Raw genomic sequence first — 23,880 nt, 5'->3', positions numbered from 1 at the left:
AGGTTTTATTATTAGCCGACTGCTTATGAAAAGAAAGCTTGTCAATTTGAAGTTTTTGTCTTTGAGGAGGTAAAATGAAAGAGTAGAACTTTTGAGTTGACTTCATCTGTGTATTCTGCAAGAACACTTGACTATTTGCAAGGGACTGTGCTAGGAGGGGCTAATACTGAGAAGTTAGTGATAGTGCTTGTTTTGGGGGGCTTCAGTCTTGTACGTGAATACTTGAAATTACAGGGTTGGAGATAGTTGACGTCCTTAATGAGTCCAGCTGAAGTACAGTGGATTTTGAAGGATAGGCAAGATATAAGTAAGTGAAGCGTTGTTGGCAAGGCACCTCAACTCCAGTCCTTCTGGCAACTGTTCCCACCCTCACTTTAGCCACGTTTTAGGAAGAATAACTTAAAGAGGCAAGCCATGGTTTTCTATTTTGGATGACTGGAGTGTTCTCTGGGATTCTGTCTTCCTTCTGCCTTACACACTTTAAGTCCAGTTCCCTTTTTTACATCTTGGAACTTCTTTAGGGTCATTTCTTCCAGAAATTCCCTGTAATGTCCAACAGCATTTCCATCTTTTTCCAGTTAAACCAGAATTGAAAGGGAGGACTAATTATTACTGTCTTCACCACTTACTGGCCATTTAAGTGTACGTGGCAGTGTTCACTTCTGTGCATATATTATGTTACTTAATGTGAAAACTGTGTGAGGTATTATTTCCATTTTGCAGATAAGGAATTTGAAGCCAGAATGGTGTTAGAGTCTTCCTTAAGAATATCTGATAACAGGAATGGTGAAAATCACTTTCTAAAGTGAATCTCTGGCAGATGGAATCTCATTTCATTCATACTTTTTTGTGTGTTTCTTTTATCTTTGATGAAAATTATGAAAGCGGTTAAGGCTTATGAAAACTGAGACATAAAACTGTTAGTATCAAAGACGTTCAGTGGCCCTTAGTGGAAAATGTCTTTATTATGTTTCTTAGAGAAAATTTAAAAAATAATTTTCTTAAATAACTTTCAGGTAAAATTTTGTAACCAGAATACTTAACATGTGAAGGAAAGGCTATGTTTTAAGTTCATTTATCATTTTAACACAAAGAGAATGTATACAATTTCTGTAGTTTCCAAATATCTACTTGCTAATTAAGATCTATATATAATATAATGTGAGTTTGAAGATTTTATGAAGCAGACTTACAGTTTAAAAAAATTATACTTACAAATTGATTTTATTAAAGCTGACTAGTAGCTGCCCTTTGGCTTGGGAAAAGAAATATGGACTAAAGGATAGAGGTTGATGGATGTATTTCAGTGTAACCTAACAGTATTAAAGTCTTCAGCTTTGTTTTAAAGAAACCTTATTGATCTGGTTGCTGCTACATTTGAAGACCAGTTTTTCTGTCTCAGCATTTATCAATTACACAATATCTCCAGTAGTTCACTGGTAGTTTCTGACTTGGCTTGGCTGTATCCCTAGCTCTCTGAATTGTTATGTTCCATAAGAGTATAATACTGTCATAGCAAGAACGTGCCTTGAAGATAAACTTAGGGGTTTTAGATTCTTACTTTTTCTTTTTTTTCTTAGCAGCAGCAGCAGCAGTAGCAGGTACTGTTTAGTCTAATGAAAACTCATACAGAATCTTGTTATAGGAAATAAATAGAGGTAGTGCTTCTCTAACAGAAGTGAAGTTGGGATCTGAAGCCCTATCTGTTGGCTTCTTCCTCTCCTTGTTTTACAGATAGATAAGCACCTGAGGCCGTGAGAGGGTAAATTATGCAAGAGCATATAATTGTTTAACTAGGAAACATGGTAAAGATCAGTCTGGAGGTTCTCCCCTTTTTTCTGACTCCATCTGGTAGAGGCCTTCCCCTCCCCCCATAAACAAAGGAAAGAAAGAAAGTCTGCTGAGAACCACACATCTGAAGCCTTCCCTTTAGATGTAGAACCTGAGGCCTTGGAAGGAGTGTCCAGACCCTGGCAGGGCGGAGCTGAGCACCTCCGCCTCAGCGTCTAGCCCAGGGCAAGCAGAACACGGTGCATTACTCTCTTTTCATTTCTGATTCAGAGCTAGCAGTCATATCATATCTGCTCTGTTAAGTGGTTATCATTTGCCTGTGTAAAGGTTCACGTTGCTAGAAACGGCAATATGATTGGAAATTAGGGCATCAGGTAGGATTCCAAATCACTGATTTAAAATTGTTCCAAATTTGCAAATAAATTTGCTGTACAGGACACCCCCTAGTGGCCGAATTTCATAACCACAACTTGGATTTCATTACATATCCCCTTTACGAATCAGTGCCTTCATGAGCAGCTGCTGCTGCTGACAGTAACTTCAGGTATATTTAAATGATTTTTCTAAAAAGGACTATCACTTATTCTGAGTATTTCTTAAAAGATACTTTTTTCCCCCAGTTGTTTTTTAATAAATTGTGTTTTGGTTTTAGGTAGGATTGTTAAATCTAACTATGAAATTTTGTTTTAATATCAGTTTGGAAAGAGAGAGTTTTGTTTCCCCAGAGAGCAGAGAGTGTAATGGATTTGTCAAACTAGCTAAGTAATCCTACTACAGATAAACCACCATTCTAGCTCTAAACAGTTTTTATTTCCTGTAATATAAATGCCTGTTGGATTTTCCATGTACAGTCATAGTACTATGTAACATTTGATATATGATTCTGAAATATTTAATACTTATAAGTGGGGATAGAACTTAAAATAAAGAGGTTAGTCTATCTAATTACTACCAGTGTCTACTTAGTTTATCTTACACTTTCAGGGAATCAGTTGTTGGAAAATACCTGTATGTTACGTAGATTTTGTTCACTTAATTAATGTAAAGCCAAATCATAAAGCATCAAGAGGATGGTGATAAAGTTCCAGAGAAGGATAATTTTCCGCTGATGGTCTTCTTAGAGACTTCTGTTATTAATGTCTGTTGTATAAATGGTGTGACCATTCAGTTTGCACTGTTTCTGATGCCAGATGTGGTGCCTGGCTTGGAACTGGGATTTTTTTTAGAAGTCTTGCCTGCTAAAAAGAAATGGTTTGGGTTTTTTGTTTTGTTTTGTTTTGTTTGTTTTTTTTTTAGCAGTTGCAGACTTGCAGAGGATGTTCCCTACCCCTCCTTCTTTGGAACAGCACCCTGCATTTTCTCCTGTGATGAATTATAAAGATGGAATCAGTTCAGAGACAGTGACAGCATTAGGCATGATGGAGAGCCCTATGGTCAGTATGGTTTCAACACAGCTCACTGAATTCAAAATGGAAGTAGAAGATGGGTTAGGAAGTCCCAAGCCAGAGGAAATAAAGGTAATTACCAACATATTAATTTTCTAAGGCAGGGTGGTTTTTGAGTGGACTCATACACATCTTCTTTAAAATAGTATTTCCATATGCCATATATGCCTAAATTTCTAAGAACCCTCTGAATTTGATCATGAGGAACATCACTTGGCATATTAATTATATATAGTGCCTTGATTTAAATGTTGGCATTAGTGTTTTTCCAGTGATCAAATAAGAGAAACATTGCAGTACAATTATTTGGTTGCTATCCTAGTATGTCCTAAGTCATTCACTAGCATTATTACTGATCCCACTTTGTCGTCATAGGACTTTTCATATGTGCACAAAGTTCCAACATTTCAGCCTTTCATGGGATCCTCCATGTTTGCTCCACTGAAGATGTTGCCAAGCCAATGCCTGCTACCTCTGAAGATACCTGATGCCTGTCTGTTTCGGCCTTCCTGGGCAATCCCTCCTAAAATTGAACAACTGCCCATGCCACCTGCAGCCACTTTCATTAGAGATGGCTACAAGTATGTGCTGGGATTGTGTCAGTTTACTTACCATATTTAATATGATTTTTATCTTAGCTAAATATTTGTTAAAAATGGTGGTAGTAGCATAACATTTGAAAATGTATTGGCCATTCATATTTTTTTATGCACATTATTTTGTGTTGAAAATGTGCATTATTTTCTGAACTGAATTTCATGTACATGGAGAAAATAACATTTGTATAGAGAACCATGATGTTCATGCCTTTTCAGTGTCAGTGTCTGCTAAAGAATCAATTACTAGCACTAGATTAGAGTTGGTAATATTTTTTGTGTGGTGGTGGTAAGTACTTTGTTTTATATGAATGGATGATTTCAAATTTGTTAACTTAAGACACTTTAAAATTATTAACATAGTTAATATGAGGTATTAACATAGATAATTTCTCTGTTAGTGACCCCACATCATATAAGAAAGCAACAACAGAGCGGTGGTGTGGTGGGGGAAGGAAAAGAAGATGTTTAGTATTTATTATGGACTTACTTCCTACTGTCCAAAAAATAGTATTTAGTATTTACATCAACAGTGTAATCAGTTTTCCCTATGATTAATCATTTCTTAATAAGAATTTAAATGCTATAAAGTAAAAAGCCACAAACTCAAATCCCTGTCAGGACCAAGTAAGCAGTATGGGGGTGAAATGGACTGAGTGTGGCAAAAGGCTTGGCTCTGTTGATGCTCAGTATCATTGTGAGAGACCATAGCAGGAAGCAGGGTCTGTGGAAAGGGACATTCGTTGTTGTAGTGGACTGTTCGGGTGGGAGACTGGACATCTGGATTTTTTAAATGTCTTACTGAACCAGTAAGACAAATTTGTGGACCAGATGCAGTCTGTGTGCTGCTTATTTGTGACCTCATATAAAACCATCTTGATGAAATCAGCCTTAATGTCATAAACAGGTTTTATGAATGTAGTTTTGTATCAAAGTAAAGAACTTATATTCTTGTGAATGTAAAGTCAGCATCAGAATAAAGAACTGTGACAGAGAAGTATTAAAGACCTTGACTTGGGAAGGTGCAGCTACAGGACTCCAATTCCTGTCTTTTTTGTTTATTCTATATATGGTCTTAAATGACCATTTTCCCCAAGTCTTCCTTTATTTAAAATAGGATAATCCTGCCCTATTGCCACACAAGATTTTTGAAAGGCTCCAACCACTAATGGTTGTGGAAGTACTATGGAAATAACAACTCACCAGCAATATGAAAGTGTGTGCTCAGAAGCAGTCTGTGGGAGCGCCTGGCTTGTTTGCTGCTGCTGTGCTCTGCTTGCGCTCTGGCTTATTTAATCAGAGATGGGTACAGCACACCTGGAGCCACTCGCACACAAAGGGTGGTTATACACTGTTTGCAAACCACGCGGCAGCTTCAGGAGCCCAGTGGTCAGTTTAATTTTGTACACACACAGACTTTGCTCTATGATAGTTTAAGTAATAATAGTTTAATAAATAATTTAGGTCATTTTTTGATTTATTAAATCTATCATTTGCCATCCCAATGATTCTTGATATTCTAAGCTGGCACTGTTAGTAGAACTTTCCATGAAGAAGGAAATATTTTTGTATCTGCACCTTCTAATGTGACATCTACTGCCCTCATGTTGTAGCTGTGGCTGCATGTTGAAATGTGGCTTGTTGAGACCAAGACTGAATTTTTAGTTTTATTCAATAAGTTAATTTAATTTTAGCACATGAGGCTAGTGGCTGCCTTATTGAACAGCACAGTTCTATTGAATGGGAAATAGCAGGTTACCATTCAAGATAAACCATTCTTACTACTGAGGGAGGAATTTAATTATTTAGATTTTCAGTTAGTAGTAATAGTTCCTTTTCTGATCTGAACTGCATAATAATTTTAGGGTTTTGTTGAACGTAAAATTTGAAAGGAGTCCAATTAGAATAAAGATCATTATTACACACTATTTTGGTCTCTGAGATCGTAATGATTGCTAATCAAGGTTTCTGGGTCATTTTTTATCTGTACTCAAAGATACCACTGTGTTTCTGATACAAAATTTCTTTACAGTGACTTGTTTAGATTTTCTGGCTGATAGTTTAGGCTTAGCTAATTACAAATCACAAGAAAAGTATTTGAAGAGCCATTACTTTATGACAGTCCTGGTTCAAATTGTAAGTGAACGAATATATAGTTTATTGGAGGAATATGAGTTTAAGCACAGCAATAGATTTCAAAAGAATATTAAGCATTAGATAAAATCTGTATTCTTTTGATACCTTATAGTTGGAAAGAATGGTCTCATTTGCTGTTTTACATGTACATCTAAGAATGTATATCAAGAAAATTTTTTATGCAATAAAACAAATTGCAGGCACTTGTTTTCTATGTGGCTATTCTAAAAAGGAGTTACAGTTTATGAGAAAATAGAAAACAGATCAGTCTCTGGGAATTAAAAATAATTGTGTATAGGTAATGCACAGCATATTGAAAAATAAAAAATTAACTAGAATTGCCTTCCACTCACAGAAATCTGTTACAAGTTTGCAAACTGTGATACAATATGTGTACTTCTGTGTAACCATCTAATTAATACTGATGCCTCTGCCTAGTCCCCTGTAATGTCTGTATTAATTGTATAGTACTGGTCAATGGGTGTCCTAAAGTTGAATTCCCTCCCAGGCACTCTTTATTATAAAATGCCAGCACAGATAGGACTGCATTTTGAAATTAGAAAAATGTTAAATATTCTTGTGTATTTGATTATAATTGCTTTAGAAGTGTGTGTAGATTATAGCCTCAGAGAAAAAGGGCACTGGCAGACTTTCATTTTCAAAAAAATGACCAAAATGTAACTGCAAAGTAGATGGAAATTCCATCCTGTGGTCTTCTAGCCAATTTAGCACCTGAACTCGTGGTAAAGTTCCATTTAATAGTTAGTTTTTAAAAATTATATTGACTAAACTTAGTGTCATGTTTTCTTGTAAAAATAGTGAACATTCCCTTAAAAGATTAAGATGAGAATTGCTTAAATGTAGGGTAAGTAGAAGGAAAGTGCTATATTAAATTATTCTCCACACCTTGCCTCTTGCTTGTCCACACACTACACTGACTCTTTGAATTCTTTTTTTTTTAAGGGAAAATGGAATATATCAAGTAATAGCATACCTAAATGATAAGAAATGCATAAGCCAGTGCTCCAGTACCTGTGACAAGCCTCCTGTTCTCACTCGATGCTGTCTCTCTGTTGCAGTAACGTGCCTAGTGTTGGGAGCCTAGCAGATCCAGACTATCTGAACACACCGCAGATGAACACACCAGTGACGCTGAACAGTGCGGCTCCAGCCAGCAACAGTGGAGCAGGAGTTTTGCCATCTCCAGCAACCCCTCGTTTCTCTGTCCCCACACCACGAACCCCCAGGACCCCAAGGACTCCCAGAGGTGGGGGCACTGCCAGTGGTCAGGGGTCTGTTAAATATGACAGCACTGATCAGGGGTCACCAGCCTCTACTCCCTCTACCACGCGGCCCCTTAACTCAGTGGAGCCTGCCACCATGCAGCCAATTCTTGAAGCCCACAGTCTCTATGTCACTCTGATTCTCTCTGATTCTGTGATGAATATCTTCAAAGACAGAAACTTTGACAGCTGCTGCATCTGTGCCTGCAACATGAACATCAAAGGGGCGGATGTTGGGCTTTATATCCCTGACTCTTCCAATGAGGACCAGTACCGCTGTACCTGTGGGTTTAGTGCGATTATGAATCGCAAACTTGGCTACAATTCAGGACTCTTCCTGGAAGATGAGTTGGATATTTTTGGGAAGAATTCTGATATTGGTCAGGCTGCAGAGAGGCGCTTAATGATGTGTCAGACCACCTTCCTTCCTCAGATGGAGGGAGCCAGAAAATTCCAGGAGCCACCTATAAGCCTTCTCCTCCTCCTCCAGAATCAACATACACAACCTTTTGCTTCGCTCAGTTTCCTGGATTACATTTCCTCTAACAGTCGCCAAGCTCTTCCCTGTGTAAGCTGGAGTTATGACCGGGTGCAAGCAGATAATAATGATTACTGGACGGAATGCTTTAATGCTCTGGAGCAAGGCCGGCAGTACGTGGATAATCCCACAGGTGGAAAAGTGGACGAAGCCCTGGTGAGAAGTGCTACTGTGCACTCTTGGCCTCATAGCAACGGTAGGCTTACCAGAACATAGACTTACTTTGAAAATTACCTTGGTGTGATGATGACTTACCAACTTCCTTTACTTTGTTATATGAAAAATTTTTAATTTCATTTCTTAAAAAAAAAAAACTGAAGTGAATGCTATGTTGATGTCATCTTAAATTTAAGGATTGGGGAAATGTTTTATATTGAAATGCCTTTGAAGAAAGGTAATTATTTTGTGAAAATTCCCTCTTACATTAATTCATATGGGCAACTCACATTGAAAATCTCGAGTGCTGAGTATCAGAATCATCAAGAGTATACAAACCGATCGTTGGCACACATCCACATCCACCAGGTCTAGGATGGGTATCCGTGACACTTCTTCCTTGAAGCTTTCTACCCATTTACAGAGTATTTTCTCCCTTTTCTGCTTTCTTATGTTTTGAATCTCATGTAACAGTGACCACATTATAGTTTGTGTTGTGGTTATTGGGACATGTCCCTCGTTCATCTGTTACTAAGAGCTCCAGCCGACAAGCACATGGGGAGTTAAGCTCAAGGAGTGTGAAGCAACTTGCCATGCCCCTCCTTTCCTGACTCACTGTCAATACTGTGACACATGTTCAGGGATAAAATGGTGACTAAAAAAGACAAGGTAGATGCCCTCAGGGACTTTCTAATCTATTCTGGAAAATTTACATTAATCAATTAATTACACAAATAAGCATATTATTACAAACTGTTGTAAGTGATCAAAGCATGGGGTAGGAGGGCCAACCGAGGCTGGAGGTCAGGGAAGACTAAGACTTCCTTGAAGAAGTAGTAACATTTGAAATCTTGACAATGAGATAGATTAATTAGGTAAAGAGGGTAAGCAGCAAGGATTTGTGTTCTAGGCAGAAGGAGTGGCAAGTGTGAAGGCCCAGAGTTACACAGGGCTTGGGACATCCAAAGAACTGAAAGAACCTTAGCGGCCAGCCAAGGTGGATTACCAAGAGCCTTTTGAGACATGGTGGAGATTGGGTCTTCATCCAAAGAGCCCTAACATGTCATTGAGGACTTTTATGAAAAGGCACTGACATCAGAGTTGTGTAAAGAAGAAAAAAAGTGTACTCTGACCGTAATGGGCTGTGAATTAGAAAATGGCAGGAATGGATTTGGAGAGGCTAGGTGGTCATTACAATAGCTCGAAACGAGCTTGGCAAAGAAGGTGGAAAAGAAGTGGGAACGTTCAGGAGATGTTGAGGAAGACTGCAGAACTTGATAACAGGTTGAATCAGGGGAATTGGAGAGAGCAAGGTGTCAGAGAAGACAGCCAGTCTTGTGACTTGTGTACCCGGACAGACATTCGTGTTATTCAAAGACAGGTGTAGTGGAGGAAGGCCTGTTCTGGGGAGAAAATTCATAATTGAGTTTTGGGAGTTTTAAAGATCCTTTTTGAGATGTCATGCAGACACTAGGGACTTACGGGCCTGGAGTTAGGGGAAAGGAATAGTTCTCATGTAGATACGATGCAGGGCATAGAAAAGGAAGGAGGAGGGACATGTAAAATGAGAAGAGGGCCTAGGACAGAGCTTCAGTGGATTCTGCCATGTCATCAAGTTTTAAGAGAGAGAGCATGGTTAACAAGCATTCAAATGTAGCTGAGTTTGTAAGATGAGGATAAACCATGCCTATTGACCACAATGAGAGCTCTTTCTGTAGAGTGGTGGAACAGGCCAAGCTGGAGGGGCTACATGGCTGAAATGTGCACCTTGCTTCTGAACAGCTCTCAGTCCTGTAGGGGAAAAGGTTATATCAGCTTCTTAAGTATAGTCTGAAATTTGGAGTAGTAAATGTCCAGAGGAAAGACATCAGTGGAATAGGGAAGGACACTTATTTTCTGAGTAGGCAGGCAAGGAGACTTTGTACGCGGAGACTCCTAAGGAAGTGTTCAAGGGCTATACTCATTTTTGTAACTGCTTAGGTTTAAGCACAGTGCTTTGTACTTAGCAGGCCTTAATATCTGCTGGGTGAATTTTTTGCATTGAAGAAAATGCAGTCTTTCGCCTAAAGAAATGTGAGTGGTGATCTTCGTTGGTTCCTTTAAGAGTGGCCTTCAGACAGTCTGTGTGGATGGGTCAGTAGTGTCATCTTTAGATATGAAGAACAGCATATTTTATTGCAAGGGAGGTGTGAGTTCTAAATTCAGATGCTTAAGTACTGGGCAGATAATGTAAAGGAATGACCTGAGAGACCAGATGTGTAAAAATCAGTGTCCTCAATTACGTCCTTTCACAGCACACATACTTTTTTATATGCACAGGAATAAAGTCACAACGAATTCTGTCTGCTTTTGTTTTTCTCCATCTTGTGGTTCTCTTAGTCTGTCATTTTCCTGCTCTGGGGATGTACAAGTACTTTTGGGCACAAGAAGTACTTTACTTTTTTTCTTTATTCTATGAAAACAAGAAGTACAGGCTTGAAGATAAGAGCAGTCACCACTGCTTCAATCTCAGGCAAGCAGCAGAGAGGGGGCCATGGTGAACTGTCTGAAGGAGACAGCTGCTCCTTGCTCCCACAGCTGGTGGTTTTGCAAGAATATGGGTTTTAGCCCCAGGGTTGCCAGGTCTCCCAGTTTTTCAAGAGACACTGGAAATCCAGATTTGTAGTATATGAAATTTCCTGGAGAGATGTGTTATAAAACTAGAAAAAAAAATACTCCATGCACCACCAATTTGCAACCTGTGTTTGGTTTAGGGACACACCTCAAAATGTTAAAAAAAACAAACCCTAAGCAGCCCTGTGCTTCAGATTTGAGTGGTAGATGAATCTTTGATTTCTGTCTGTGCCATTCTCCTAATCAGCTGAAAAAGTAAGAAAGGTTAGGGAAAGGTCTTCAGGAACCCAGCCTCATGGGTTCATAGAGGACCACCTTGACCTTAATGAGCTCTTCCTTCAGATCTTTTTGAGAATATGCTGAGCATTATGGACTTTCTCTGGGAGAAAATACACATATGCGCATATTTTGCATGCACAGTTTTGCTCAGAGTTTCAGAAGTATTTCAGATTCTAGGTTAAGAATCCCTCCTGTTAACAGGAAGAGTGTCTGTTCTGAACCCACGAATCCCCTGCCCTCCTCTGTGTACAGGTGACTCTCAGGCCTGTTGTTGATTCTACCATGGTTTCATGTGCCTCTGCCTGTGTGGAAAGTTGTCTTTCTCTTGATGCATTTTGTATTTTGTGAAAATATTTTACATTAAGAGTATTTTAAAAAGTTTAAAAAGCTTCCATTTAAGTTTCTTTTTCCACCTTATCATATAATCAGAACATTGATATTTGTAAAAGTAATACAATAAAGAAACTTTTTCAGTTCTTTTCTTATGAACAACCTTAGCAACAGATTTGTATGATTTAAAAAGTCAGACCTATATCCATCTTTCCACTTTTAAGCAATTCTACACTTAACCGCTTTTATATAGAGTAACCTATTTTCCCTTTTATTATTTCCAATAATAAATTATTTTCTCTAATTGAAAAGAAGAAATATATCTTTCCTCTTGACTCCAAGTCAAGTCAGATATTATTAGAATTTACTAAAAACAGAAACTACCAGCAATAATAATGCCTTTGGCCTATCACTGAGGTCCAAACTAATAGCAATAAAGAGGAGTGCCAATCTGCCTCGGTGATTCCTGTTCCTTTTTTCATTTCCTTTCCAGTTCTAGACATCAGCATGCTCTCCTCCCAAGATGTAGTCCGTATGCTGTTGTCCCTGCAGCCCTTTCTCCAAGATGCCATCCAGAAGAAGCGCACAGGCAGGACCTGGGAGAATATCCAGCATGTGCAGGGGCCACTCACCTGGCAGCAGTTCCACAAAATGGCTGGACGTGGAACCTACGGTAGAGTCTTTGCCCTGTTTAAATTCCTTCAGGGTATTTTTGTTCCCTGAAAAAGTAGCTTAACCTATTGTCAAGTCCTTGCTTCACTGACAAAGTCGAATCTTTTTTTTCATGTCTATTAAGTTTTATAATCTCTTTGTTTTCCTAAAGTCAGTTTTGGAGTTAAGTTTTCTAAATATCCTTGGCATAATCCAGGTCAATGAGGAAAGTAATCCTTAAATAGAGTATTTATTAGATTCTCCTCATCGTCCCAGTCCTCACTGAGTTTTCATCTGGATGAACTTCTGAACTAGTTCTGCCAAATTCTTCACAGTCAGCATCATGGTGCTCACTTTAGAGGCAATGACCCAGTGCTGCTTGGAGGACCGACTTTAACTTGTTCTAGCCTGCCCTCTGATCTCTAAACCTTTATTAAACATGTTCTGACTCATTTAATTAAGGTCCTTCATCAGGGGCCATTTAATTAGAAGATTTGAAGAATACTTATAAGAGTTCTGTATAAACCTACAATGACATTTCTGATGCTAGAATGAAGCCTAATGTGCCAGTAACTTCTCAATTGTCCAGGTTGTGGGAAAAAGACTTTCAAGCACCTTCCTGAACTGCAATGTTGTTTTAGGTTCAGAAGAATCTCCTGAGCCGCTGCCTGTCCCCACTCTGCTAGTGGGCTATGACAAGGACTTCCTCACCATCTCGCCATTCTCCCTGCCATTTTGGGAGAGGCTGCTGTTGGACCCATATGGGGGCCACCGTGATGTTGCCTATATTGTGGTGTGTCCAGAAAACGAGGCCTTGCTCCAAGGAGCCAAAACTTTCTTCAGGGACTTGAGCGCAGTATATGAGGTGAGAAAGAATTGAAAGATATGGAAAGTCCTTATTATGACATGAGTCCCAGATTGTTTCTCATTATGACTAAGTTTTAAGAACAGATATCTTCAAAGTAGATCTCAGAAAATTTGCAAAGAATTGGAGGATGAAGAAAATAATTATCTGGCATAAATTGCTTTCCCATCTTGGCTTTATATTTTATTAGATTTAGAAGACTTTCATTTTTCCACTCATTCTAAAATCCCATCAGCTGTTTTTTTTCCCATTTTTGTGCTTGAGTATAAAAGTATCACTTACCAGGGGAAAGTGGCTGTTAAGAAGATGAGCTTTATGAAAAAAAGGCATATCTACTATTTTTTGGGGGGAGTGGGAAGGTTTCTCAAAATAGTATAAAAATGTATCAAAAGGTTTAGCTTGAAAATTTCTAAATCCAAAGATGAGTTTAATGAGTCATATCACTCTGTTTTTTTTTATCACTTTATTCTTTCGTGTTAGCACTAAAATTTTGATACAGATTAATAATGTAATAAATCATAATAATGTAAAATCCAGGTAGATAATTATATATATATTTGATACATAAATTCTTGTTACTTTTGAAAAATTAGAATCATGTGTCTTTGAAGAGTGAGTGCCACATTTCCTCTGCCAAAGTACATATTCTTTGTACAAAGTTCTTTGTGCCTTATGTTTCAAATATTTTTATAGTTACAAGATGAAATGAAATCAGGATTTATAGTATTTAGAACTGTGATAGGCATATTATAAGCATTACAAAAATATTTGTTAAATTAGATGCCAAGTTGAATTTCAAAAATATTCCATAATAGAACATTCACTGTCTTTACATATATGAGTTCACTTGAAATAGTAAACTTAACATGTTGCTATAAAGAAGTAAGGAGATAACTAATGTATGAGGTAATGGCATTAGTTAAGTCACTGAAGGAAACCTCTAGATACAGTAATTTCTAAACAGTGCCTGGTTCATTGATGCATAAAAATATTAAATCACAACCCAAAACAGAAAACTTATCTAAGCAGTTTTAAAGTCCTGTCATTCTCTTGAATGAAGCCTCAACCTAAGTTACAAAGCATAAAGGAATTGCCAGATCTTCTTAGATCTTAATGACTTTACTAGGGTTGCTCATTTGACAGTAATGCATACATACCTGCTTCAGACGGGTGTACACAGAGAATTTTGTAGGGACTTGGTAAGCCTTCAGTTCATCAACTCTAATAAGGGATAATAATGTGGGCTCTCCTGCTAGTGAACAAGTAGTTAAGTAGCTTACTTTTTGCAGCTACATTTTATTAATTCTCTGCTTTAAGTACCCATTTAGTGTTACTGGAAATTAATAACAGAATCTTATTGTGCTAAACTATTTACTTCTAAAAAGTTACCAGCATATCCATGGGCTTCAAGGGCATCTGCCATTGGTGGTCTCCAAATGTCTGTAACAATGTAACAGATGGCCAATAAAATTTTAATGTGATCTTATGGTAAACCATTATGAGTATGGATTACTTCAGAGGTTTTAGGGGACATATGTCCAGTGAGCCTTAGTACACAGGCATCCGGTTAGTTCTTTATTTGACCATTAGTGTCAGGTAGTGCTCAGCGGTCACCCCTTGTGCTGGAGGAGCTGGCTGGGATGAAGAACAGTCACTTTTCTTTAGAGGGCCCAGTCTCCAGGTTTGTGGGAGAGCAGTTTCAGGGCACATCATTGCTCGTAGGGCTGGTTTGGTTGCACATGTTAACGCTGAGGGAAAAGAAAATGCTTCCGTGTGTGGAAGGAATCCCGCACACCAACTTGCCGGTGAGTGGGTCCTGCTGTGGTAACTGTATCGCCTGTGGTGTCAGATGTGTAGGCTTGGGCAGCACAAGCCTATCTGCAGAGTGCTCCGTGACGGGATCATGCGCGTCGGGAAGACCGCGGCACAGAAGCTCACTGAGGAGCTTGTGAGCGAGTGGTTCAACCAGCCGTGGAGCAGTGAGGAGAATGACAATCATTCCAGACTCAAACTTTATGCGCAAGTTTGCCGCCATCACCTAGGTAAGTGGGAATTTATTTTGGAGCATAGGTATGTTTGAGGAGGAACATAGCAGTCTGTTTTCCCCCCACATCCTACGGGATGAAGCAAGATGCTGCTTTGTCTCAGGAAATGTTAGCATCCCTTTACGGTGTTTATCTAGGTCTAGTTTTTGCATTCTGGGTTGTTAAATGCTAACTTTTATGTGGACATCTATTCTTTAAAAGCTATTTAAAGTTGCCTAAAGTCATATCTAATTATTGTTCATTTTGAAATTTTAGCAGCATGATTTGGTATTAATTGCTTAATTTTACTGTAGATTCCCAAGAGAATCTTAGAAGCTTATAAAGCTGGTCACACATAGGAGCATCATATACTCTGATGGCTGTAGATTATATGGCCTCTCACTAAGTGAAGGCATATGGAATCTGTCTGAAAGGAAAATGTTACAAATGATTAGTTTTCTCCCTTCTTTTTTTTTTCCAAATAAACCTCTTCTCCAGAGTTTATAATTAATTAACTCCATGTTCATTTCCATGTTTTCAGAAGGTAGAAGCATATATTCAAGTGTGAAGCTAGCATTTTAAGTGTTGTAATCAGAGTATTGTAGCCCAAAAGCATAATTTAAAAAAAGAAATGATTTTTAAAAATTTTGGATTCAGTCTGACTGGAGAACATCACTGAGGTTACCTCTCTGCATGTACTATTTCAGCACCTTACTTAGCCACTCTGCAGCTCGATAATAGCCTGTTGATACCACCTAAATACCAGAGCCCACCAGCAGCAGCGCAAGGACAGGCTACACCTGGGAATGCTGGGCCTTCAGCGTCAAATTCAGGATCGGCAGCTCCCTCAGCTGGCAATGCATTGAATCCCACCTCCAATGGCAGTGCTTCGAACCCTGCAGCGAGTAGTTCTGCACCTGGTTCCTCTGTGCCACCAGTCTCATCGTCTGCCTCTGCTCCCGTTATGAACCAGATAAGCACTGCCTCTTCTTCAGGATTCAGTGGTAGTGTTGGAGGCCAGAACCCCAGCACTGGGGCCAGTTCTGCAGATAGAACCCAAGGGAACATAGGCTGTGGTGGAGACACTGAGCCTGGGCAGAGCTCCTCCCAGCCTTTACAGGATGGACAGGAAAGGTATGCTACTTGCTGGTTGGGGGACAGGTGGTGTCATCTTGGACCCCTTATCTACTTTTCTGCACCCTTCTCTCTGCCTCTACCCCGTCAGTCTATAAATCCAATAAAGAGCTCCGTTTCTCTTCCCCAAAGAAAGTAACAGCTGTCAATCTATAGCTTCATTAAGAAATTTGAGACTTCTTATAAACTTAACATTGTTATGTTTAATAATAAGCTATTACTATTATATGAATATAATATATGGATAATAGTAATAGTAAGCTATTAATATTAAGATAATAGTACTATAAAACATCTTTGTAGCATGTAGCCACAGGGGGAAAAAAAGGGAGTTGGAAAAGAGATCTCCCATCTTAGAGGAGTATATTGTCATTTTCCATCTATTTTGATGCTAACTGGCTTGGTTTGCCTTTGCCTTGGTAATACAATACATATTAGTGTTAAATTTAATCTGTAATTATTGTCCAGATGTGCTCTAGAATTGATGTATTTTGTGTAATCTGTATTTACTTTGTGCATCTCATAAATGATTTTTTCTACAGTGTTACGGAAAGGGAGAGAATAGGAATTCCCACAGAGCCAGACTCTGCAGACAGCCAAGCCTATCCTCCAGCTGTTGTCATTTACATGGTGGACCCCTTCACTTACACTGCGGAGGAAGATTCCACTTCTGGAAACTTCTGGCTGTTGAGTTTGATGCGCTGCTACACAGAGATGCTGGATAATTTACCTGAGCATATGAGAAATTCTTTCATTCTCCAGGTAATTATTTGCAAGTTTGTTTTTTACTTTCATTGTTATGTTTATAAAAATAAATACAAGTTTGTAATTAAAAAAATATAAAAGATATTAATAATTCTCCCTCAGCCTTCATTACCATTTGGGCATATTTCTAGTGCCTTTTTTTGTATTGCTTACACAGTCGAGGTCAGACATTTAATATAATTTTTAGTTTTTTTGTACTTAACATTATTTATGAATATTGTTCCATGTTATTTAAAATTTTTCACAAGCAACATTTTTAATGATTGCATATTCTCCATATTTAACCATTCCTATGCAGATGTTTGTTTCTATTTTTTAACTATTATAAATAAAGCCATAACAGACATCTTTGTATATAATCTCTTTTTCATATTAAGGTTGTTTCTTAAAGTAGCTGTAGATGTAGATACTGGTAAATAATACAAATTCCTTTCCACAAATATTTTACTTGCTTACATTTCTTTCAGCAGTGAATTAGCATACCCATTTTCCCTGAACCCTTGTCAGCTTTATAGTGTAATGGTTTCTAAAAATTTTATAGTTTAATAGGTAAAAATGATGTCTTGGGTGTTTGGATTTTATTTTATTGTCACTTTAACTAAACACATCTTACAGCATTAAAAGATCAAAATTAAAGTTACCAGAATAGATTGTTGATAGTTTTTCATTGTTTTGAAGTTTATGTCTCAAATGATTAGATGATAATTCCAAAGATACCATGCACTGTGTGTATACATGATAAAAATGAGAAATGTATTAAAAAGCACATTTTAAATTTCAGGGCATGGCAACAATGAATAGAAAATTTACCCTCCAAATTTGGGAACAGGGTAATTTCTTTCTAAGTGATAGTGTAACTTGACCAACAAAAAACAGCTCTTCTTAAGTCGCTGGTGTGCATTGAGAACATAGGATCTTATGTCACTGCAAGGAATTAAGATTGGTTATATTATGTTTGGCACTTAGACATCTTAAAACAAATTTTGCCTCCCCCCATTCACATAAGGAATTCATGCCACTTAGCTTTCCAGCTTTCTTGTCAGCCTGTTAGATCTCAGTCTCTGGTCCTGCTGTATTTGTGCCTGTAGATTGTGCCTTGCCAGTACATGCTGCAGACAATGAAGGATGAGCAAGTTCTCTACATTCAGTACTTGAAGTCCATGGCATTCTCAGTGTACTGCCAGTGCAGGCGACCTCTGCCTACACAGATCCACATTAAATCCCTCACAGGATTTGGGCCTGCCGCCAGCATTGAGATGACCCTCAAGAACCCAGAGGTAGGTAGTAGCAGGGCAGAAGTGTGCAAAAAGAGTACTTTCGTGCTAAAGATGCAAGCCAGGAAGGGTGGCTGCTTGGCTGGTCTTCTACCTTTATGTGAGAATGGCATAAGTTTTCTTAGTCCTTAAGTAAAAATAGAGGAGATACTTCTGTGAACTTGGAAATTTTTTTGAGAAGTGAGTCAAGCAAACTTTTGCTATTTGTTGATGTAGGGCCTAGGCAACAATATACTTAGCACTTTTACTTATTAGTGTTCCACTTTCCTATATTTATCTTTATTTTATGATGCTAATCTATGTGTTAAATTGCTAACTCTCTACCTTCCCCAGCTCTTTTCTTTCCTGGTACAGTAGTTATGTATGTGTTTCTACTGCAAGGGTCCCTCATTTTCAGGTGCCCATTCATACAGGGAGTTGATTTCCCATCCCTAGGCTTAGTGCTTCTGTACATGAATGAAAGCTTTTTTCTCTCCATCTTAGGTCTACTTCCACAGATATGTACCTCAAGGGGAATTGTAAAAGCCAAACATGTTTTAAATAATAGTTCGCCCTTCTTCTGTTTTATTAATCATCTTATCCTTAAGATGTACAGGGCAATGTTTAGAATTTTCAAAGCTTTCAAAAACCACTTCTCACAAGTATATTGCATGAAAGATCACCCACTAATAAAAGCCAGGAAACACACCTCTTCACAATAAGAGAACTGAAAAACACCAAAAACTGCTCATTTAGTCAGCAGTCTAAGTTTTCCTGAAAAACTTGATGAAACACTTGTCCCTTTTGTATCTAGAAGCTCAGAAGTGAAAAAAAAAATGCTGCACCCAGTTCTCACTGCATTTGTTGTGACCTGGTTCAGGTCGGCTTGGCCCCAAGAGAGGACACTGCTTAGGTGATGACCTACATTCACTCTGGAATTATGTAAAAGTTTCTATCTTTGGCGGGTTTCAGATAGTTTGTTCCTGAGTTTTGAATTTTTCACTTGAGCGGTTCATCTGTTCTTGCTGTTAGCTTTTCTAGAATTAAAAACTAAATTTGCATGTGTTTCCTATTTTTCTCCAAAAATATGAGTTATTGCCTTTCTTTATAAACTAAGAATCTTTTAGTTCTGTACCTCTTGTGTATTCTGCAGTTCAAATGCAATCATTCCTTACGCTTTGGTAAGAAACAATCACAATTTCAAATGATAACTAGTAGTATTCTGCATTTTCATAGAGGATAATAAAGGCTGACTACCTGTATTAAGATATCCCAAGGCATTCTGAAACATCTTTAAAGATATAACATGGTGGCAAACACATCAGGAGTTCATGAGCTAAAGTGAAGGTTACATTAAAACCAGTGGCAAAAATATGCCTTTTTTCTTTTGCTTTGGAAAAGGAAGAAACAAGTAAATTATTTAACTTTATTAAAAACAAAAGAACCAAATGTTATAAACATTTACTGAGGCTTCTAAGTTTTTACTTACATTAAGGGAATGGCTGATTGCTAAATGCTGCCTCTTCTTCAGTCTCCAGCTAGAATATTCCACTTTCATTCAGGAAGTACAGCAGAGTGTCTGCTGTGTGCCAGGTACTGTTTTAGGTGCTGACAATGCAGGGTGAACAAAACAGCCAGGCCCCTGCTTCCTGGAATTTCGATTCTTTATGGTGGCATAATGTCATACAAGCACATTTTCACAGAAGGAAGTATTTTAGTATTTATCATACAAGTTTTAGAAGAAATCCTATTGCTAATGTCACTTTTGTTTTTCATAGAATATCTAGCATCTTAAAAGCACAGCTTAGGAATAATGTTTTACCTAGTAATTTATCACAGGCTATCGCATTGAAAATACATGACATTTAACCTTTTGTTTTACAGAAAACTTTTCAGGCAACCTCACCTGGACTGTTTCTCTCTTTTAAGCTCTATTGAGATATAATTCACATATCATATAATTCACCTTTTTAAAAATTGTATAGTTGAGTCATTTTTAGTTTATTCACAAATGAATATAACTATCACTGCTGTCTAATCTTAGAATATTCCATCAACCCAGAAAAACTCCACATCTGTTAGCAGTCACTCTTCATTTCCCCTCCTTGCAAACTCCTGGCAACCACTAATCTCTTTCTGTCTCTATGGAGTTTCCTGTTCTGGACATTATATATAAACGGAACCATGCAATATGTAATCTTTTATGTCTGGCCTTTCATTTAGCATAATGTTTTTGACTTTCATCCATGTCATAGCATGTATCAGTGCTTCATTCCTTTCTATGCCTAAATAATATTCCATTGTGTGGACATGCCATATTTTATTTATCCATTCATTGGTGGATGGACATTTTTCTACTTTTTGACTGTTGTGAATAATACTGCTATGATCATTTGTGTACAAGTTTTTGTGTGGATATGTTTTCAGTTCACTTTGTAAATACTTCGGAATAGTATTTCCAGGTCTGTGGGGAGTGAGTTGGATCAGTGATGAGGTTAGCTTTGAAACTTTGAGCAAGTTGTGAATATCTCTAGACCTGTATTTTGTATCCTTAAATTGAAGGAATGGTATTACATTATTTACAAAGTCTTTTCTAGCTTAAAATTCTGTAATTCTATTCTTACTGTTGCTTATGCTACCCAGTTTAGGGGTCAACAGGTATGCTTGTAGGCTAAATCTGGCCTGTAGCTTGTATTTGTATGACCAGCTAGATAAGAATTATTAGTTCAAAATAGAAGGTTTTATGTGATAGACATTCATAAAGCCTAAAACATTTACTGTCTATCCTTTATAGAAGTTTGCTGACCCCTGATATAGTTCATTAAATACTGAAATGTGTAGAATAGTTGTAAATAAGGATAGCAAACTATATAACTTCACAATTTATCTAAAATATTTCTTAGGTAATAGCTAATGTTTTGATTTCTTTACACACACATTAAAGTATACACATAGTGAAAAATGATAAGCTTGATGAATTTTCACTGAGTAAAAGTGCCATGTAACAAGCACAAGAAACAACATAAGAAGCACTCAGAAACCTCTCTGATGTCCCTCTGAGTCACTCCAGTGGTAATCACTATTCTGGCTTATAAACATAGTTTTGCCTTTTTTTGACTTTCATATAAATTGAGTCATATAACTTGTATTCTTTTGTGTTTAACTTCTTTACTCAATATTGAGATTCATCTGTTGCTTATAGTGGTAGTTCTTTCATTCTCTGTGCTCTTTAATATTCTGATTGTATAACTGTGTTATAGTTTATCAACCAGTTTACTGTTGATGAGTATTCAGGTTATTTTTTGTTCAGAATTGTTATGGTGTGAACAACATTCACTGTTGTAAACAACATTCTTTATACCTGACCTTTGGTAAACATACATATTCATTTTATTGGGTCACAGGGTATGTGTTTGTTCAGCTATAGCAGATAGCTTCAAATACTTTTCCAAAGGGATTGCATCACCAGCAATGTATGAAATTTCAAGTTGCTCCCATTCTCATTAGTACTTAAGTGTTTTCTCTTTTTTTGTTTCAGACATTCTGATGGGTGCGTAGTGGTATCATATTGTGTTTTACTTTACACTTTCCTAATGACTAGTGAAGTTGGGCCAGTTTATTTTCTAGTTATTTCTTTTAATAAGGAAATATGGGTATGATCGGTTTCTGAGCTTATATAATTTTAAACCACCTTCTTGTTATCTTTGTTACCATTGCTATTTGTGTATGTTGTACTTGTGGGGGGCAGTCTGTTGTTAGTACTCTGCTGTTTCACTCAGTGTTCTTCTGGGTTTTGTTGTAAACATCAAGTTGAGTGCCTTTGTATTCATGTTGATACTGATTTTTATTTTTATTTCAGCGGCCCAGCCCAATCCAGCTTTACTCCCCTCCTTTTATACTGGCCCCAATCAAAGACAAGCAGACAGAGCTGGGAGAGACATTCGGTGAAGCGAGCCAGAAATACAATGTGCTCTTTGTGGGCTATTGTCTGTCTCATGACCAGCGCTGGCTTTTGGCTTCCTGCACTGACCTCCACGGGGAATTATTGGAAACTTGTATTGTAAATATTGCTTTACCAAACAGGTGAGGAGTCTTGGTTTATGGTGCATGTAAACTGATGTTGTACCTTTCCTCAGATATGCGTCTGTCTAATTTTCCTGTTAAAAGCAGTGGGTACCATGTGGGTGGGTTCTTAGGGATTTTCTTGGTTTTGTCTTACTAAGTGATAACTTTGATTCATTTGGGGACCCCTTCCCCATTTCTTTCTTTTTAGATCACGGAGGAGTAAAGTATCTGCACGTAAAATTGGACTACAGAAGTTATGGGAATGGTGCATAGGTATTGTCCAAATGACATCTTTACCCTGGAGGGTTGTAATCGGGCGACTTGGGCGTCTTGGCCACGGGGAGCTTAAAGGTGAGAGAAAAAGTTAGAAAAAAAGACTTCTCTTATCTGTATGCATATATTGAACTAAGCAGTAGACACAGGGAACTGGAAAAGGCTGAGCTGATGTCATTAACTGAGCTGAGGGAGAAAACTGTAAACTTACAGTAAGGAGGCAGATTATATTTTCTGACTCCTTAAGTGGACAGGATGAACCAGTGGTTTTTAAACTTTTCATTAGCAACAAAACCATTTATCAAAGAAAATCTTAAATATTGAACCCTAACATAAAAAGAGGAAGAATGTTTTATTAATATAAAAGTGATACTCAGTAAATTAGGATTTCTAATATTTCTATATCGAGTCAGTGAGAAGAACAAGTCAGTTTTCACAGGAAAATTTTATATCAGATATTGTGAATATAGAGTCATATGAGAACAGCCTTTAAGTTGTTTATTTTTGGTGGTTGATGGTGATGAGTTTTGTATTTCTTTGTTTTGGTGGCACAATAGCAAGATAATCCTGATGTACAAGGACAAGTGGTTGTAGACTGAAACATTCTTTATTCACCTTGCCACTGATAGTCTAAAGTCTGGAAGCTTAAGAGAGCAGATTTTGTTAAAGTTGAATCCCCAAATGTATCTACCAACTGCTTATACTCCTTGTAAATATAACAGTCAGTCACACAGCAGTAACAGTCACTCTTAACATACCGCCACCAACCTCCCATGGCTGACTTGCCTGGAATGGAGCCCAGCTCATCCACTGTCCTAGTATAGCTTTACAGGAGCAATATGAACAGGCCTAAGTTATTTTTAAAAGGCTTATTAATTAATGGCTCATTTATAAGAAGTTCAATATATGCGTATAGATGAGAAGGTTTTTTTCTAAGGTCTGCACAAAAGCAAAGCATATGTCACAGATAAGCGTTGCAGTTTTGGGTGTGTTAATATATTAGAGCAGAGTCAGCAAACTTTCCTTGTAAAGGGTCAGATAGTAAATATCTTTGACTTTGCAGACCAGCTGGTCATGCTTACAGCTACCCAGCTCTGCCATTGTAATGTCACAGCAGCCATAAACAAGTTAAGTGAATGGATATGGCTATGTTCTAATAAAACTTTATTTACAAAAACAGGTAGTGGGCAGGATTTGGCCTGCAGACTATAGTTCATCAACCCTTGCGTTACGGTATGCATATTATTTCTGTACATGAAATTTGTCTCAGGTATTTTGTGGAATCCCTGAAGCAGATGTAACTTATTTTGTAGCAAATGCCTGAGGGAGTTAACCATTAGGTTTTAAGAGCTATTTATACAAATATTACATGAATATGTATTCAATAAGTGTTTTCTGAGGGATCTATTATATACAAAATTTTTTTAGTTTGAAATTATACTGTAGCCCAGTAGAAAATACTACCCTTTTCATTCTTTGAAGAATATCGTACCTATAATGAATCTTGTATCAGTAGCCTGGAGGTATAATACATTATGGGATTTATCATTTCATTTCTGTCAGAATTCCTATCTTCTTTCCTAGTATGCCTTTTAGTCAATCTTATTTCTTAAAGACTTTGAGCTACTCTTAACCCTTGGGAAAAGTTAGAATATAATAGAAAAGAAGAGAGGATAAAAATGT

At 37.7% G+C, this 23,880-nt stretch overlaps 1 protein-coding gene across 4 annotated transcripts in view; it reads left to right on the top strand.

Moving 5' to 3' along the window:
- MED13L (mediator complex subunit 13L) overlaps positions 1-23,880 on the top strand; it is a 313,145-nt gene that overhangs the window by 277,438 nt on the left and 11,827 nt on the right. For 3 of the 4 annotated variants that reach the window (XM_036993615.2, XM_036993617.2, XM_073223979.1), the window contains 11 exons: positions 3,088-3,308; positions 3,612-3,817; positions 7,048-7,985; positions 11,661-11,840; positions 12,460-12,683; positions 14,533-14,725; positions 15,415-15,841; positions 16,384-16,603; positions 17,695-17,883; positions 21,719-21,942; positions 22,133-22,275. In XM_036993615.2, coding sequence (XP_036849510.1) covers positions 3,088-3,308; positions 3,612-3,817; positions 7,048-7,985; positions 11,661-11,840; positions 12,460-12,683; positions 14,533-14,725; positions 15,415-15,841; positions 16,384-16,603; positions 17,695-17,883; positions 21,719-21,942; positions 22,133-22,275 — 3,165 coding nt within the window. The remainder of the gene's footprint in view (positions 1-3,087; positions 3,309-3,611; positions 3,818-7,047; positions 7,986-11,660; positions 11,841-12,459; positions 12,684-14,532; positions 14,726-15,414; positions 15,842-16,383; positions 16,604-17,694; positions 17,884-21,718; positions 21,943-22,132; positions 22,276-23,880) is intronic. The other variant, XM_036993616.2, reaches the window with a different exon arrangement.

Source organism: Manis javanica, chromosome 15, assembly GCF_040802235.1.
Source record: "Manis javanica isolate MJ-LG chromosome 15, MJ_LKY, whole genome shotgun sequence".
NCBI classification, from domain to species: Eukaryota; Metazoa; Chordata; class Mammalia; order Pholidota; family Manidae; genus Manis; species Manis javanica.
The sequence above is the reverse complement of the archived record's forward strand: the minus strand, read 5'-3'. Positions and strand labels throughout refer to the sequence as shown.